Source organism: Periplaneta americana, chromosome 12, assembly GCF_040183065.1.
Source record: "Periplaneta americana isolate PAMFEO1 chromosome 12, P.americana_PAMFEO1_priV1, whole genome shotgun sequence".
Lineage (NCBI taxonomy): Eukaryota > Metazoa > Arthropoda > Insecta > Blattodea > Blattidae > Periplaneta > Periplaneta americana.
In genome coordinates, this window is record NC_091128.1 from 148,904,715 (window position 1) to 148,922,145 (window position 17,431).

The window sequence follows — 17,431 nt, forward strand, 5'->3', positions numbered from 1 at the left end:
ACCCTCCCGAATCGTCCAGAAGTCTGTCGAAGTGGAAATATCCAGATTATTCATTCTGACCGCGAACTTTCTCGTAACTATGGTTTGGTTATATAAAAGAGAAGACGCAAGTGAATGTCAGTCAGTCAGTCAGTCAGTCAGTCAGTCAGGCAGTTGCAGTGTTGTTAAAGTCAGTGGAGAGCAAGCCAGCCAGTCTTGTGTAGCAGTGAAGCCAGCTTCAAGGCCGGAGTTCGACTTGAGTTGTGTCCGTAACTGTGGAGCCGGAAGCCCTGAGTTCGAAGTTCAGTGGACTGTCTCTGAAGGTCTGGGGTTCGAGATACTGTGAACTGGAGTGACTGAGCTAGAAGAACTAGCAGAGGCAAACGAACTGAGAACTGACAGTTCTGATTTGTAAATAGTGCTTTGTGAACATTAGTTAAAATTAGCAGTACTCGTTGTTCTCAATAATTCAAGTAAATTGTCATTGTCGTCTGTGAAGTGCAATAACGAATACTGTGTTGCTGTGTGGAGAGCAATTCCCATTGTTGACGGGAGTGGAATTAAATTGTAGGAAGTGAAGAGTTATTGTTGCTTTAAATCAAAGTTACATTGTTGAGTTGGAATAAATTTACAATATTGTACATGACAATGATGACGAAAGTAGTTTTTTACTGGTTTTTGCTTGATATCCCTTTTAAACTGCAGCAAACACAACGCACATTTCACCAAAACCCCAAGTTTGACTTAATTTGAACTGTCTTACCTTTTTGGGTCTTCAGTTACTTTTGACTCAGTGGCAGGCAGTGGCACATCTATAACAGAGCAACAGCAGAATTGCAGAAAGCAAGGGAAATTTCCATTTAATTACAATAACGAATCATAATGAATTTGTGAACATAAAGGATCTGAATCAAACCATGTGGCAACCTTCCATAATGTAAGATTTTAGTGCAAAGCACTGATTATTATTCAAAAACTCTTTTATAGTCTATGATGGAGTTACTAAAAAAAAGCATTTCAGAGATTAAAAAAAATTTCTATCTTATACTGCTGGACTGGAAAGCAAATCATATCCTATTGTAGTAGTCCAAAGGGCTATTTACATATTTTTGCAATTCGTAGAAGCTGGTTTGTAAATGAAATTTGCATAAAAACTATTGCAGACATTTTGACTGTGTGTGTGTGTATGCGCACGTGCGGAGAGAAAGAGAGAAATAGAAGATACTTGCCTTCGAGATTGACAGATAATGAGTCCAAAATACTAGTGTCCACGAGCTCTGCAAAAGTCTCCTCTGCTGTCTCTCTGTGTGAACAATACATAAAGATGATGTTAAGGACTGGCACAATCAAATCAGAGAGGCAGTTCTATGCAACAGATTCAAATAAAATTTTGGTTGGGTTCCTTAATAGAATAATTCCAAAACATGCATTACAAGCTGGAAATATTTGTATTTAATGTTTCCAAATATTGTACAAGACCAGCTGCAATTCCATATTGAGTTTTCACAATACAATAAATTAAACATTAAAAAATGGTAAGTAATAAGCAGACTGCAGGTCCCTCTTCCCCTGTTACTTGTATCTGCGAACTCATGGCAGCAGTTTGAGAAAAGAATTGGATAGGATATAGGATACAAATTTTTGCTGTTAGAATAGTCCTAATGTAAACACAAGCACATGGCTGTCATACCTGTGATTGGCTACACGATGCAAGAAAATATATTTGAGGACCATAACCTTATGTTTATTTATTTAACCTGGTAGAGATAAAGCCATCAGGCCTTCTCTTCCCCTCTACCAGGGGATTACAACTACAATATTAAGAATATTTATTTATTTATCAGAGCTTCCTCAAATTAGAGGCTGCCATTAGACAAAGCATACAAAACAATACAAGAACAAATAGATGATGAGAGCTAAAAGAGTAAGAAAAAAGGCAAACAAATACACAAACAAACAATGACAGTTTACAGAAGAAAAAAAAAATTCAAGTAAAGAATCAATGAAAGCTAAGAAGGAAAAAGAAAAATGGTAATGGTGCGTCAATTTTTTCCATACACTGAATTAGAGTCCATATACGTGGTTCCGTAAAAGTTTGACTAACTCTCTAATTATGAGGAGGGCCAGTTCATTCAGAAAAGATTTGTGCAGTCCTAGGGTCTTACAGAATTGAGAAGAGAAGTTGGGTATCGTTCCTCTTGCTCCAAACATCAATCCCGTAACACTGATATCGTGAAGTTGGTATTTATCTTTATAATACGGGATGGTTGGAACGTAGATTGCTCGTTTCTCCTCATGTACGTCTTCGGGCTGTCCTTTGTACGTTTCAAACCTGATGGTGGGGTCGATTATCATACCCTGAGACAGGGATTTGCTAATGGCGATTATGTCAATTCGTCTGTTACTGCCATTGTCGGCGGTTCCGTGGACTTTTTCGTAGACGGTGTATTTTAGTTTTCTAAGGGCATCGGCCAATTTAGTTCTAATTGCATGGTGCCTATGTATACGCAATGTTTCGCCATAAGGGCAGGCTCCCAGGACATTATACAATTATAATTACAATTAATATTAAATTTACAGATACAATAAAAATCAAAGTACTAAAAGATTAACTGATTAATAAAATCTAGGCAGTTTATTGTAAAAGTTAGAGAGAGAAGAATTTCTTTAATTGATTAAGTACAAATTAAACCTACTCTACGCAGTAAGAAAATGCTTAATAAGTTTGCTTTTGAACGCTACTAAATTCCGACAGTCTCTGATGTCACTGGGTAGGGTATTCCACAAGCGCGAGAGCGAGATTGTGTATGATGATGAATACGATGATGTCTTATGTGTTGGTATGGCTAATATGCGGCTATTTTGCGTGCGTGTGAAGGGATTATGATATGATGACAGGTAACTGAAATGGGAGGCAAGGTAGGTTGAATTTTGTTGGTAAATACAATGAAAAATAACTTAATTCATAGGTAGAACGTTATGTAAAGAAAAGATCCTTTTATGTTTGTTATTTACTATGAATTTCCCAACAAAATTAATAAATGCAAAGAGTAATAGCAAGGTAGCCTATTCTTGTAACAAACTGGCGCCACTTGAGCTTTTGTACAATAAGCACATGATAGAGTAAAGCTTCTGCATCCTCAGTGTGTAAGTGCTTAAACTTACGAGAAGAACTACACCACTGTCAAATAGCATGTGATCTTACACGAAATTAGAAAGTTGTTTCATAAGCAAACAAATGCAGAGTAGTGACATTGGCCTACTTTGATGACTAATGGAAAATGCTGAACATGAAACATATGTACAAAAGTAAATGGGATCCCTTAAGGTACGGTCACACGTCGCTACTTTTACTGCGCAACTTTTGTACTGCAGCTGCAGAAGTTGCGTGTCTTGTTCACACGTAAGCTGAAAGTAGCGAGCTGCACGCTACTTTTCATGCTGAGCAACCCGAATGCAGCAAAAGTTGCAACTGGAGGTTGCGAGTCTGTTCAAATACAAGGCGCTACTTTTGCAGCCGCAGTCATGCTGCAGGTTTCCATCTCCGTGTTGACTTCTCAATATACATTTTGTGGTTATGTTCGCATTATTAATAAACTCATGAGAAAGCTTACTTTCTATTACAGTGAAACCTCTCCTTACGGACACCTCCAAGATACGGACACTCCTCATATACGGACAGATTTCTATGTCCCAACTAAAATAATATAGAAATAATGATAAAATTAACTCTCGTTTACGGACACTCTGAGACACGGACACGGACAGCTGTTTCACAGTCCTAAAGCTTACTTAACCTCCTGACTGTGGACGAAACTTGTTACAAAAATAGAAAATTTAGTTTTGAGAACTGTACACAAATTCCTTAACATGAAAGAAGACAGTAAGAATCTCGTACTCTACCACTAGCCCAGCAGGTTACCCCTCATTAGCTGGAAGCGGGTGGATGAACAGTCATAAAATTTAACCTGTCTGATGGGTCCAAAGTTTTCGCGATCGTGAAATTGTATTTGACACATGATAGGGTTAGTAGGATTATTCTCTTCACTTCAATAAGTTGTTCTGTTTCGAGAGACATGGCACCTGAACGTAAAGATTAAGTTGAAAACTGTAAATTACAGTACTACTTAACTGTAGACGTAGAATAAAATTGCATGACACAGTACTGTACTGCATTTTCCTTTTTCTGTCTTATCTACTGTAGTTCAAAGTTGCAAAGGATTTACTGTAGAATACTGTATTTAGAATTAAACTATGTACAGTAATACATTTCATTTAAAGCATGAAGGGATACATAATGCATATTATAAATTTACTGTTAGATTTGGGAGCCTCACTCACAATAAAGGACACCTCCCAGATGCGGACAGATTTTTACATCCCTTCGATGTCCGTAAATGAGAGGTTTCACTGTATTTGCTTTTCTGTCCTAACTAGTATTCAGAAATTGGCATTATTTTTACTATAAAGCTTTTAAAAACGCCTATATACTTAAATGATAACCAACAGCATATTCACGTAGGCCTAATCAATGTTGGCAACCCTCCTGTTTGAAACTACGCTACAGAAAATAAAAAAAGTGAATTATATCGTCAGCAAATATGCTCAGACTGTGTTGTGCATTTAATAACTGTTACAAATAATTTATTTTCATCACATGTAACATTAAAATACATCCAAACAATAAAAGTATCATTGGCACATTTGGGTGGCAACAATGGTCGCAACCGCAGCAAAAGGTTCAACAAAACCGATATCAAAAATCCTGCGGCTGCACCCTGAGAACCCTGTTCACACATCGCTACTTTTAAGCTGTGCGCAGCATGAAAAAGTAGTGAGCAGCAGGTTCGGCAGCTGCTACTTTTCGGGTTGCACTGTTGTTCACACGTCGCAGTATGAGAGTTGCGCAGTTTTTTGTACTGCATTGCTGCAAAAGTAGCGACGTGTGACCATACCTTTACAGAGAATCGGTGGCATGAAGCTGCAGCAAATCAAGTCTTATTTGTCATATACTATTGTTTATTGTAGGATTATTCTAACAGCGACAAGATTATACAAAGTAAAACGTAGACACACTCACTGGAAATGGCGATCTTCTCTGATCTGCTTCATGATCTCGTCTCTCTGTGTCTCGAAGGCATCTCGTTCAACAATCAGTGGATGGAGACGACCAAACTTCTCCTCTATTTTGCAGCAGATCCTATTCACTATTTCGGCAATGCCCTTTCTGCCATTCTTGGTTCTCGGGAACCCATTGAACATGGCCCTGTTAGCTGTCGGAAAGTGCAAGCCAATGTACTTGGACCGGTGGTTGAAGCTGGCAAGGTGTGCCATGACAACACGAGGGTCACCCTTCTTGTCACATAACATGCACACGTAGGCTGGTTCCTTGCCATGCTCGTCAGGTACCAGTTCCACCAGGTACTCCAACCCAATCAGAGGAGAACTGGTGTGGCTGTCCAGTGTTGCCTGGATCTGTGTCACACGCTTCACAACATCCTCAAAGCCTGGGGGCACAGGCTCTCCTGGAGCAAGCTTTGGCATCTCAACTGTGAACAGAAAGAGAGAGACAATCCTGCCAATATGCAATACAGCCTTGATAACAATGTGTCGACATTTCAGGTTGAGATACATTTTCAATCTTTTATTTTGCCAACAGATCTTCTAAACAGTTGGCTAGCATCATTTTCTCTACCCCTAACTGGTCGAGAAAAGAACCAGTGGCCATATTCCACCTCCATACTGGCCATGATGGTCTGGCAGCATACCTTCATCGTATAGGAATTATACCAGAGGCAGACTGCAAACTTTGTGGACTTGATGAAGTAAAGAACAGAGATCAGCTCCAACTCTGTCCAGCTTTATATAGAACAGAAAGCAAATGGTATTGGGAAGCTCAAGGGCCAATAATGAACTCATATTTCTGCTTGATTTCACTTCCAACTTTTAATGTATTTAGTGTAGTTAGTCTTGTAATTGTATTTGGCCACTACTGTTCTTTTGTCGGCACACTTTTGCATCCCTGGTTTAGGAGAAATAGGTGTTCACAGACAGACAGACAGACAGGAAGTTCAAAACTACTCTTTTGGTATCAAAGTTAATGAAAATGTCTATTCCAACGAAAACCTGTAAGTCAATTTTTTGTAGCATCATAATGGTACTTCCCTGGGTTTGTACAGGACCTAAATCCATATGCAAATGCCCTCGTATATGGGTGAAAAGTATGAAAACTTTCGGCCTTGAGGTAATTCTCCAGATCTCTGTGGCTGCTTGCATTTTTCTAACTGTAGCACTCTCCAAATTAAGCAGGTGAAAAATTAAACAGATACAAACAATACTACAAGTATTTGGCCTAGATTTCGTCATTATTTCATACTCTCTCGGAATAAGGGTATATGGTACACTGTTTCCCTATGTACTTAGACCCTTATTCCAGGGGGGGGGAGGGGGGAGTACTCATTTCATTTTATGCCGTCCTCTGTAGCGAAATAGTATGTCATTAAAGTACAGATTTGAGAAATTAATCCCAAGCATTTCTATGCAAATAGAATCATGAAGGAGTGGTGACATTTCTACACGGGAAATTGATTTCAACGACTTCTTTTTTAATTATAAGTCTAGGAGGTAAGTCTGAGCAATCAGACATATCTTCCTGACATAAGTCTATACAGATAAGTTTCCGGTAAGTCTTTGTGCGTATGAGGTCCTCATGACGATAAAATAAAAACAAAATTAACCTTCATCATAAATTATGTATTTTATGTCTCCCACCAGTTTCAATTCAAGTGATGGATCATACATGGGCAGCAGGAAGAGGGCTAAGGTCTCACAGCTACTTACCCATGGGCTTGTTTTCTATCCGGGAGAAAAGAAGTTCTGGATGCGAGGGAAGAGCCATCTTGACCTGGTGCTTCTTGCTCTGGATGTGTGTGTCCACGTGCTTCTGGCTGATGATGAGCACGTCACACACATGACATCGCCATCGCACAGACATGTCCATCTTCCGGATCGAGAACACATAGCCATAGCCTCCATTGTCCAACTTGACCTTGATGGCGAGAAGTCGCTTCTCCTCACTCTCTCTTGCGACATTCTTCTGGAAGACAAGATACACAACATGCTAACAACAAAGTCGGCCCAAGGAGCTCCCTCTTCTGATAACGTAACGAAACTAATGACAGTTCTCCATTCCACTGTCACCTGGCCTATGAGCAAGACCTGTGGCAAGTGCTAAGGAACTGTCACTTACCTTTGAACCACGACTATTAAAAAGGGAGCAAGACGAGCTCCCCAATCAATACGCGAAATGAAGATATTTCTGAAAGTAAACACATCTCCACTACAAAATTATTTATTGACAAACCGAGTCCACCAATAGTGTATTCTTCGTTCTTCGCAGCTTCACTTCTGGCACAGTTCTTCATGCTTGTACCAACTTTCTTCGAATCTGACACAAAGCACAGCAAAGCAGAGGCTCAGGCACATAAAGATGGATCTGAATTTTGCAGAACAGCGATATATGGCTGAAATTTACAATTATTTCTTTCCCCCTCTATATGCCTTCGCCTGTGCAGTGCATATGAATAATGAACACTACATCACAATGAAGTTCCTTGAAACTATCTCCATATTTCGTCTGTTATAGTTTTATTTTTACAACAGTTTCTTGAAATTTCAATACAGCAAGAGAATTATGACCTAGTGCTATCTGTACGTTAGCAACAGAAAACATTCAAGTACATGTAATTCACTGCACCCCCCTACCTACATCTCAACAATCTAAGAAACATAATCACATACTTTCCTGCAGTCCTCGTACTGTACCTTTGTGAGAGTGTCTTCACTGTCACAGTTCCATTCATCCACAGTTATTCTACCTTCAATGTCTAAATCATCAAAGTCTTCGTGATTACCACTAATGTTAGTGTAACCCTCCATCTGCAAACGAGCAAACACCATCATCACAAACTGCACCGAGAGTTTGACTACATAATAACCTGCAAGAGAAGTGCAACAATTCACTTCAACATTTCCATGATTGTTTTCATGTAAATGTTTGAAGTCTTGTTGAACTACAGTAACACAAATCAAATACAGTGTCACAGTTGCAACACAAGACCAGGACTCCAAGAAGGATGGGGAAGAGGTTACAAATTGGGACACATTCTGCCTTATCTGATGGAAAAAATACAATGAAAATACAGGATGCACGTACAACATGGAGATCACTTTAGTAATTAAACGAATCCAAACTGTGTACAAACCACGGCACATATCTTGTAAAATCTTCTAAAACTGGCACAATGTTTATTAAACTCACAAAAATTATGGTGAACTGACAACAACACAAATTAAGAGTCTGCAACACCCCAATTGCCACCAATGACATTCAAACAATTAAGCTTTCTGGGTTCTCATCAATATTAAAAGTCACGTCACAAAATACTTCTCGCATATGATCACAAGAATATAATGAATACAGCAGCAAATGTTACAAACCGCAATGAGATTACTGATATATTCAGGACTATTATTCAGTAACATACGCCATTCTAGTACCTTTCCTTAATAAACTGCAAACTTTCCTGAAATGATGTCTAACAACCCATTATTATATTCGAAATTATTAATTGCATAAACACTAATGCACAGAAAAACACTGACAATGTTGTGCAACAGAAATTTTGTTAGAAAAATAGTCCTGGATATATTTATATGCCCGAAAAGTGAATGATGTAACATAACTCTGCAGAGAAAAAGTACAAATAAAAACAAAATATTTTTAAGTATTATCATCTTACTGTACCAGCACATATTGCTCTGCAAAAACTATTTACCTGAAAGATGTGGCAAAGGCATTATCACACCAATGCACATCTACACACATTTCGTCCAAAGATGTCGACCAGATCAGGTTACTGGACAAAATGTCTGTGAACTGTAAACTACATTACAAATACCAGCTTGTTACGCATTGCAAACATGAAGCCTTACCTCGTATGCAAAAAAATTGTCCCATCTGTCTTCTTCGATTTTTTCAAGTCTTCAAAATCACATAGCACATGTCAGAACTGGTTAGAACCAACATTTTTACTTAAATGCGCAGTTCAACCAGCGAATTTAGAGCAGGTGAAAGTGAATTCACTGTACGGATAAGTTGGGAGTGTTGTCGCTCACTCACAATACTTGGGTGTAAACATCATGCCATGCAGTCGATTATCATGACCTGGTGCAAATACCCAAAAGACCTACACGTATGACGGAAAGGTCCCTTTGCCTACCTATTCAATGTGACTTTCGTTACCTGCATGAAAGACCAAGAAGTTGGTTGAGAGCAAAATAAAAGTGACAGCTGAAGTCACTGGAATACCTAACACCATCATTGTACCTTCTTGTATAGTTACCCATATCTGATGCAGAAATGTTACTTTAACTGATTAATCAGAGCTGTTAATTCGCCAATTTTTAAAATTTAAATTACCAATCAAACAACCTTAGCTTGGCATCTGATTTAATTGCTACACTGTATTTATCTCAGGAATGTCTATAATCATCATATTACTAGAAATAATGCACACATGTCAAAAATTGTTACATCATCCAGAACGTGAGAAGACATGTAAGATACAGGAGAACGGATATGAAACCATGGCAAGAATAGGTTCATAGGGTTCATAATTATTCTATATATATACAACTTTTCTTGCTATACATACTGTTACAAATTTTTTAAAATAGTTTATGCAAGTTATTAAAAAAAAAAAAAAACTAAAAAAAATCTGCCAGACCACAGTTGCAGTAACTATTTCACATACGGAAAATTGGAGCAGCTGAAAAGAGGTCTGAAATGGGGAGATAAAACTGAAAACCAGAGGGATTATTTGTTTACTGCAGTCAGCAGCCCCATTTGGGAATCCATGCAGTTTTCAAGAGACCTCTGAAGGTCAAGAGGTCTCTACAATCATAGTAGTAAGATGCGAGTCATGGCAGTGTCAACAAGCACAAATTTTGCGAGAAGAGTTTTAAAACACTGATATAATTGTATCGCTTTGACAAGGTTTTGTTCAATACGAACACTGGAGTTTCCAAAAATATTCAGCACCATCCATAAAGTCATGAAGTCCATGTAAAAAACAGCAGTGCCATCAAATGCAACTTCTTTTTTTTTTGGGGGGGGGGGGGTTATTTTACGACGCTGTATCAACATCTAGGTTATTTAGCGTCTGAATGATATGAAGGTAATAATGCCAGTGAAATGAGTCCGGGGTCCAACACCGAAAGTTACCCAGCATTTGCTCGCATTGGGTTGAGGGAAAACCCCGGAAAAAACCTCAACCAGATAACTTGCCCCGACAGGGATTCGAACCCGGGACACCTGGTTTCGCAGCCAGACGCGCTGACCGTTACTCCAGAGGTGTGGACCAAATGCAACTTCTGAGAGAAAGGAATTGAAATCATCAAAGTTGTACAGGGTGTTTCAGAAATAAAAAAATAGAACTTTTTTATGAATGATAAGTTGAATCCAAGGGATCATTTAAAGGATAGCAACATGTTTCCAACGAGTTATTCTGACAATATGTGATGCCGAAGTCATCATTGTGTAACCTAGAGGATACACAGCCAGTGATGCTGTGGTATGTGACTGTGGACTGGAAAGGGGAAAAATACAGAGTAATTTAAAAAAAAAATACTTTAGTGGTGTGGGGTCTTAAGAACAGGATGTCTAAATAAGAGGTGATAAATAATTTGCTGAAGCGTTTCACAATGAGTGTCCAAAGTGTACACCACTGCCTTGATTATACAGCTCAAACCGTTGGAACTTGGACTGCTGGACATTGAAGAATATTTCGTGTGCTTGATCTCAGACATAACATGCAGCAGCAATTAGTGCTACTAGTTGTTGGGGTTCTGACACACGATACAAACCTTCGACAAACGTTGATGAAGAGAAAGCAAGTCCAGAACACATCCAGCGAGAGAAGTAACACAACATAATATGAGCAGTCAGATGATAAACTGCAGAATACCACATCTCTGAAAGTTAGTATATCAGTGTAAACGAACGAAAGTAGACCCCCTAACTGCTCTGCTGGCTGCTTAATCTCCAGGAGAGTAGACGGAAATTTGGCATTTTGTAGTGCCAAAATTAAACGTTTGGGACCCTAAGGTCCCTTACTTAAAATGATCGCATAGACCCAACCAATCATCCCTAAAAAAATCTGTACTTATTTCTATAATATCATGTATAGATGCAGCAGTTACAATCTTGGACAGCATTTTATACAATGATAAACACTGAAGTTTCAACAAGAGTCAGCATCAGTCAATAAGACGAAGTATCAGTTGGGTGACTTGTGAAAAAATACATATTTTTTAAACTGATCAACCTCTAGCAGTTTCATTTTCCGCCCCTCCTGAACCAAAGCTTCTAGTATGTATCTAAGAGTAAGAAATATAAGACATTCTAATACTGACAGAGAAGGCTATCCTTGAAGCCAGCAGTAGGATTCTGTGCACTGACACAGATGAGTAGCCAGATATAGACTTCGAGTTTATGTAAAAGCCAGAGGCAACCATTTTACGACATGTTAGTGGTGTGTTTAAAGGTTTTATTTTTTAGTAGGTTATTTTACGACGCTTTATCAACATCTTAGGTTATTTAGCGTCTGAATGAGATGGTGATAATGCCGGCAAAATGAGTCTGGGGTCCAACACCGGAAATTACCCAGCATTTGCTCATATTGGGTTGAGGGAAAACTCCAGAAAAAGCCTCAACCAGGTAACTTGTCCCGACCGAGAATCGAACCCGGGGCACCTGGTTTCGGAGCCAGATGCGCTGACCGTTACTCCACAGGTGTGGACGTTTAAATGTTCGTATTACTGCATAATCAATGGAAATTAAAATAATAATAATAATAATAATAATAATAATAATAATAATAATAATAATAATGAAGTTCGAATATACTTTGATTTTCAATTTAAAAATTTGTAATAGTATTTAATAATAGCAAGAGTTATATTTTGTGTGTGCGTTGCTTATCCTTGGTTTTTAATTTCAATGAAGTCCATGAGATTGCTTTCTTCAAGCAGGATCAGATGGTTTGTTCCAAAGGTCCATATTCGAGAATATGATGCAATTTTGTACTTCAAACATTTTCACCAATAACTTCAAATATTCTCAGGTGTCTTGTTTTGAATCTTGATATGACATTCTTTCTTCTTATGACATGTTGTATTAAATCTCCTGGGTCCTTTCTATTGTCTGTTTTGTGATGAGGATAATTTTTGAGTTTCAATTTTTTGCAGGTTTCAGTATATGTTAATTCATAATTATATACGGCAAAACAGTCGAGATTTCTTTATTTGAATCTTCTAACTTTGCTGTCTGTGCACGCATTATCTTCTTTCCTACCAGACCTATATACATCTTTGTTGCATTCCATGAAATTTTTCTCTTGATTCCTGAATTTTCTAGCATGATTGCTGTTTCATTGTTGAAAACACTAATGCAGAATAGTGTCCACTGTAGTTTCTAATGTTAACAGCCTTCATTAGATGTCTAGATGCCTCAAAATGAATAACAGTATCTCATCTGTCTTGACAGTGCTACCCTCTTCTATCTTCTTATTGCCGTGTTCGGTGAATCACAAAAGGAAATAATATAATGTCCCTGGCTGTTTTCAACTGTTAATCATCTCATCTGTGTAAACTTCCACAACTTAAGATCACAATGAATGAGGACCTTATCTTTAATCTTTGATTTCTTTCCCAGATTAATAAAAATTTTAATGTTGTTGTGAAAATTTTGATTATAATATAACGAAATGTGTGGTTAATATATGTATTCATTGGCAATAGGTAACAGATAAGATATTTCACTCAGTTCACAGCCCACTTCAAATGTGCATCTTTATAATTTCTTTACAGTCAGAAATAAATAAGTAATCTACCCAACAATTCACCACTAAAACAAAACAAAACACTTAACATCAGTGTGAGAAAAATCAAATTTCAGGTGACCTGAAATTTGTGTACAAGTATTTTTTGGTCTTAAATTATCAATCAATTCAGTTTCATACATAACAAAATCTTCATAATGTACTCATATCAGAACAGTTTCAGATCACACAAATTTTAGGCTAGGTAAAACATAATTCAAAATTAACATAAAAAGGCTAAGAGATGCTAAACAATACAGTAAACAATTCTAATTTTAATCTCAGTGAAATTCTCAATTGGAGTCAGGTAATTCGATTCAACTATGCTTTTATTTTGCAAACTCAGTAACATATTTTCAGAGTAAAATATGCGTGAATGTAACCAATTTCATGATGCACATTCTAAAAACATCCATCGTTACAGCATATGTTTGGCATCAATGTTATACCTCATTCTGACCCATTGGTCTCAAAGAATAAACCAGTACATATCATCACCACATCCTTCCAAAAACATATACACAAACAAAATAAAAACTAGGCAACAACTGAATTGTTTACATTACGAAACTATAAAGTACTTTTCATTTAGTAGTAGTTACAGCATTTCGTTCAAGTGTCTAATTTATTTCCTATTGTTTGAGTTGAAACATAAAATAATTCAAACTTTCATAGTTTCTACATTTATGTCCAACAAGTGAATTAGTTTTTTAAAAGTTTCACAATAGATATTTATGATAAAGTGTTAAAAATGACATTTCATTTTACAACTAAGAATGTTTGAGAAACAATGCCCCAGCCTAAGTGTAGCGACTGTATAAACACCAAACAAATAATTTTTAACTTGGGTGTCATGCATTATTTTTAGACAACCATTGGTCCATATAATGGAAAGATAGTTGACAAAATAGACAGCCTGCAGATATCAGATTATAATTTTGAGAAAGTTCAGCAAATAATGACCTAAGGAATGAGGTACAAAGAAGAATAAATCTGGCTAACAGGGCATATTATTCACTTTTACCAATTGTTAAAAATAAAATAATATCTAGAGAAATCAAAATCAAGATTTACAAAACCCTAATAAGACCCATTATAACATATGGTACAGAAACATGGGTTCTGAATAAAAATACATGCAAACAACTAGCAGTATTTGAGAGGAAAATCTTAAGAAGGATATTCGGAGCAATTGAAACAGTGGATGGATGGAGAGCCATATATAATAATGAGATATACGAACTGTACAAGGAATCGGATTTGGAGGCGCACATAAGATGTCAAAGACTGAGATGGTTGGGACACGTCACAAGGATGGAAACAACAAGGAAAGTGAAGATTGTCTTCAATAACAACCCAGATGGAACCAGATTAAGAGGAAGACCGAGAACAAGATAGTGGAACTGTGTACGAGTGGATGTGAATAGATTAGGAATAAGGAATTGGAGGAGTTGGCGATGGATAGAGAAGGATGGAAGAGAGCCATAGAGGAGGTTAAGGCCCACCTGGGCTGTAATACCAAATAAGAAGAAGAGAAGAATTTTGAGAAAGTTGACAACTTTACATATTTAGGATCAGTGGTCACTAGCGATAATAACATGTCCAAAGAAATCTCTAATTGATTAATAAAAGCAAACAGAGCATATTTCGGCTTGAAATATTACTTTAGTTCGCATGCTCTATCCAGGAAAGTAAAAGTTATTCTTTACAAAACATTAGTGAGACCAGTTTTGACATATGCGGCAGAAACGTGGTCAATCTCCAAAAATGATGAAAAAAGGTTGGAGATTTTTGAAAGAAAGATTCTGCGAAGGATCTATGGCCCAACATTTGAGGAAGGTCTCTGGAGGAGGAGATGCAACTATGAATTATACAGACTTCTAGGAGAGCCAAATATAATCAATACAGTTAAAACTAGCAGATTGAGGTGGGCAGGACATGTAATACGCATGGACCCAAGTGAACCTTGCAAAAAAATTGTAATAACAAATCCGGGAGGTCAGAGAAGACGAGGTCGACCGCACTTGCGATGGATTGATGGAGTGGAAGAGGATGCCAGAAAGTTGGGGTGCAAGAATTGGAAGGCTGCTACACAAGATAGAGATGGATGGCGACAATTACTAAGGGAGGCCCAGGCCCACCAAGGGCCGAAGCGCCAATGATGATGATGATGATGATGATGATGATTGGTCCATGCCGATATAAACAATTCCTCTTCATTGTAATAGTGAAACTTTATCACATTAAAAGCAGGTGGTGAAATAGCTAAGTGGTAGAGTATTCAACTGCAGAGCAAGAGGTCCCCAATTCAAATACGTGTGTCCCCCCCACCATTTTTTTTGTATTTACATTTAGTTAAAGCAATTTACTTAATTTGTGTAGGTACATTTCTTAATCAAAAACAGTCATTTTTAAAAGTAGGTCTAGCATTGTTTAAACCTCTTATTAATCAGTTAATGAATGCTGTTACGTGATATCTGGTAGGAAACACATGACAACTGGCATAAACAGTTGAAAGTCAGTGTTAAAAGTACTTTCTGCATGCTACCGTATACCATGTGCATTTTTCTTCACAAAACAATTATCAGGGCAAGAGTTACATATATACTAACATTGAAAGTGATTAGTGAAGTCGAGAAATGTGGTTTTATAGTTATTAGAATTGTTTCTGACAACCATAAAAGCAATACTACAATGATGAAGCATCTTTCAGGTGGTTCATTGAAACCTGTGACCACACACCCTTGTGATGGAAACAGAAAGTTATTTCTAAGTTTTGACCTGTGCCATATATTGAAAAACATCAGAACCCAATTCCTGGAACGTAAAATGTCTGATGGTACTGGAACAATCTCAGGGAAATATGTGAAATTGTTACACAAACTCCAAAAAGATGATACGGTGAAACCTGTCAGATATCTCACGAAAAAACACGTTGAGCCTACTGCATTTGAAAAAATTAACGTTCGAAGGGTAAAAGAAATATTTTCTCCATGTGTAATTGCTGCTATCAGAACATTGAAAGAAAATGCAAGCTCACACCCTGAAGCCCACAAATTCAAAGATTCTGATGCAACATTAACTTTTATGGAAAATATCAACAAGTGGTTCGCAATGCATGATATTAGCAATACACATTATCATATGGAAAGTAGAAATCATGATAAGCAACAGTTCTTCTCTTTGGATGATTATCGTCTAGACTGACTAGAAAATTATTTCCTTTCTTATCTCCATACAACGAAGTGTGCAAGTAGCACACGTCAAAAAGATTTCCTAACTAACGAGACATATGAAGCTATCACGTTGACAACAAAATCAACTGTTCTCTGCATTAAATATCTTTTAGAAAATGGGTACCAGTATGTTCTTACTAGAGCATTTTCAAGTGATCCTGTTGAGTCGCTCTTTAGTACATTTCGCCGTATGTCCGGATCAAATGACATGTTGGATGCAAGGGCAGTGAACTTCAGTTTACAAAAGATACTGAAAACGGCTATTTTGTGCATGTCAAACTTCAGCAGTATAGAGAACCATGCATCTGACATCACCAATGAACGACCTATTCAAGAACTAGATATGCCAGATACTGCTGCTGCACCATATAGTATTCTTGAGTCAGTTTTAAACATCCTGCAACAGCTACTAAACCAATCGGGTAAGCTTATAGACATATTCAATGACAATTAGTCATTTGATTTACTAGTAATTGTTACAGTGTTTCATTAACATTTTCTGTGGTTCTTATTATTTATTATTGCAATTTTTTTGTAAACCAGGAATGGAATTTTTTACAGACATTCCATTACCAACAATGAAAACAGCAAGTTTGACATATATTGGTGGCTATATAGTACAAATAGTGGAAGAAAGGGTCTCCTGCATGGGATGCTTAGATTGTATAGCTCAGAACACTAATAGCTCTCCATTGATGAGTCTTATTGCAAATCAAGATTTAGGAGCCCTGCGATATCCGAAACCTACCTTTGTTTCAGTGTTATCAGTCATTCATTGTTTTGTTGAACGGGCAGTACCATTCATACCAAACAAGAATATATTAGAAAATTTGTGTTCGGAAATTGAGTCGTTACTATGTAGATGCCCTCTCTTGCAATGCCAATTTGTGATGAAGACGGCCAAAAACGACTTGCTAATATCATTACTGTGAAATTTGTTAGGCCGCGTCTAGATAACATTGTAGCAGCTTTAACTGAAAAGTTTGTTCCTTCGAACAATGTGGCTTATAATCCACTGAGTTGCAAAATCTTGAAACTATGATTCTTGAATCTGCAATATCAAGTGGAATGTACCAGTGCAGTGAGTGAAATTATAAAACTTAGTACAAGTTATGGTAAGTATTTACCCTAAGTGATTACTTTGAAACATCGCAGTTTAGGCTAGGGGTGCTACTCAGCGAATGAACTACAAAATTACGCCTCTGTCATCATATTACTTAAACTGAAAAGGTTACTATGTGTTATCTTCCCTGCTTTTAAGCTCATGCTTTTACT

At 37.4% G+C, this 17,431-nt stretch overlaps 1 protein-coding gene across 6 annotated transcripts in view; it reads right to left on the reverse strand.

Moving 5' to 3' along the window:
- Positions 1-17,431, reverse strand: part of LOC138710986 (uncharacterized protein CG7065-like) — a 36,484-nt gene that overhangs the window by 13,321 nt on the left and 5,732 nt on the right. Inside the window, exons 2-6 of one of the 6 annotated variants that reach the window (XM_069842248.1) lie at positions 7,804-7,917; positions 6,820-7,072; positions 5,060-5,528; positions 1,209-1,282; positions 743-791 (exon numbers count right to left, since the gene is read on the reverse strand). In XM_069842248.1, coding sequence (XP_069698349.1) covers positions 743-791; positions 1,209-1,282; positions 5,060-5,528; positions 6,820-7,072; positions 7,804-7,917 — 959 coding nt within the window. Of the gene's footprint in view, positions 1-742; positions 792-1,208; positions 1,283-5,059; positions 5,529-6,819; positions 7,076-7,803; positions 10,710-17,431 lie in introns of those variants that run through there. The other 5 variants (XM_069842247.1, XM_069842245.1, XM_069842246.1 and 2 more) reach the window with 5 other exon arrangements.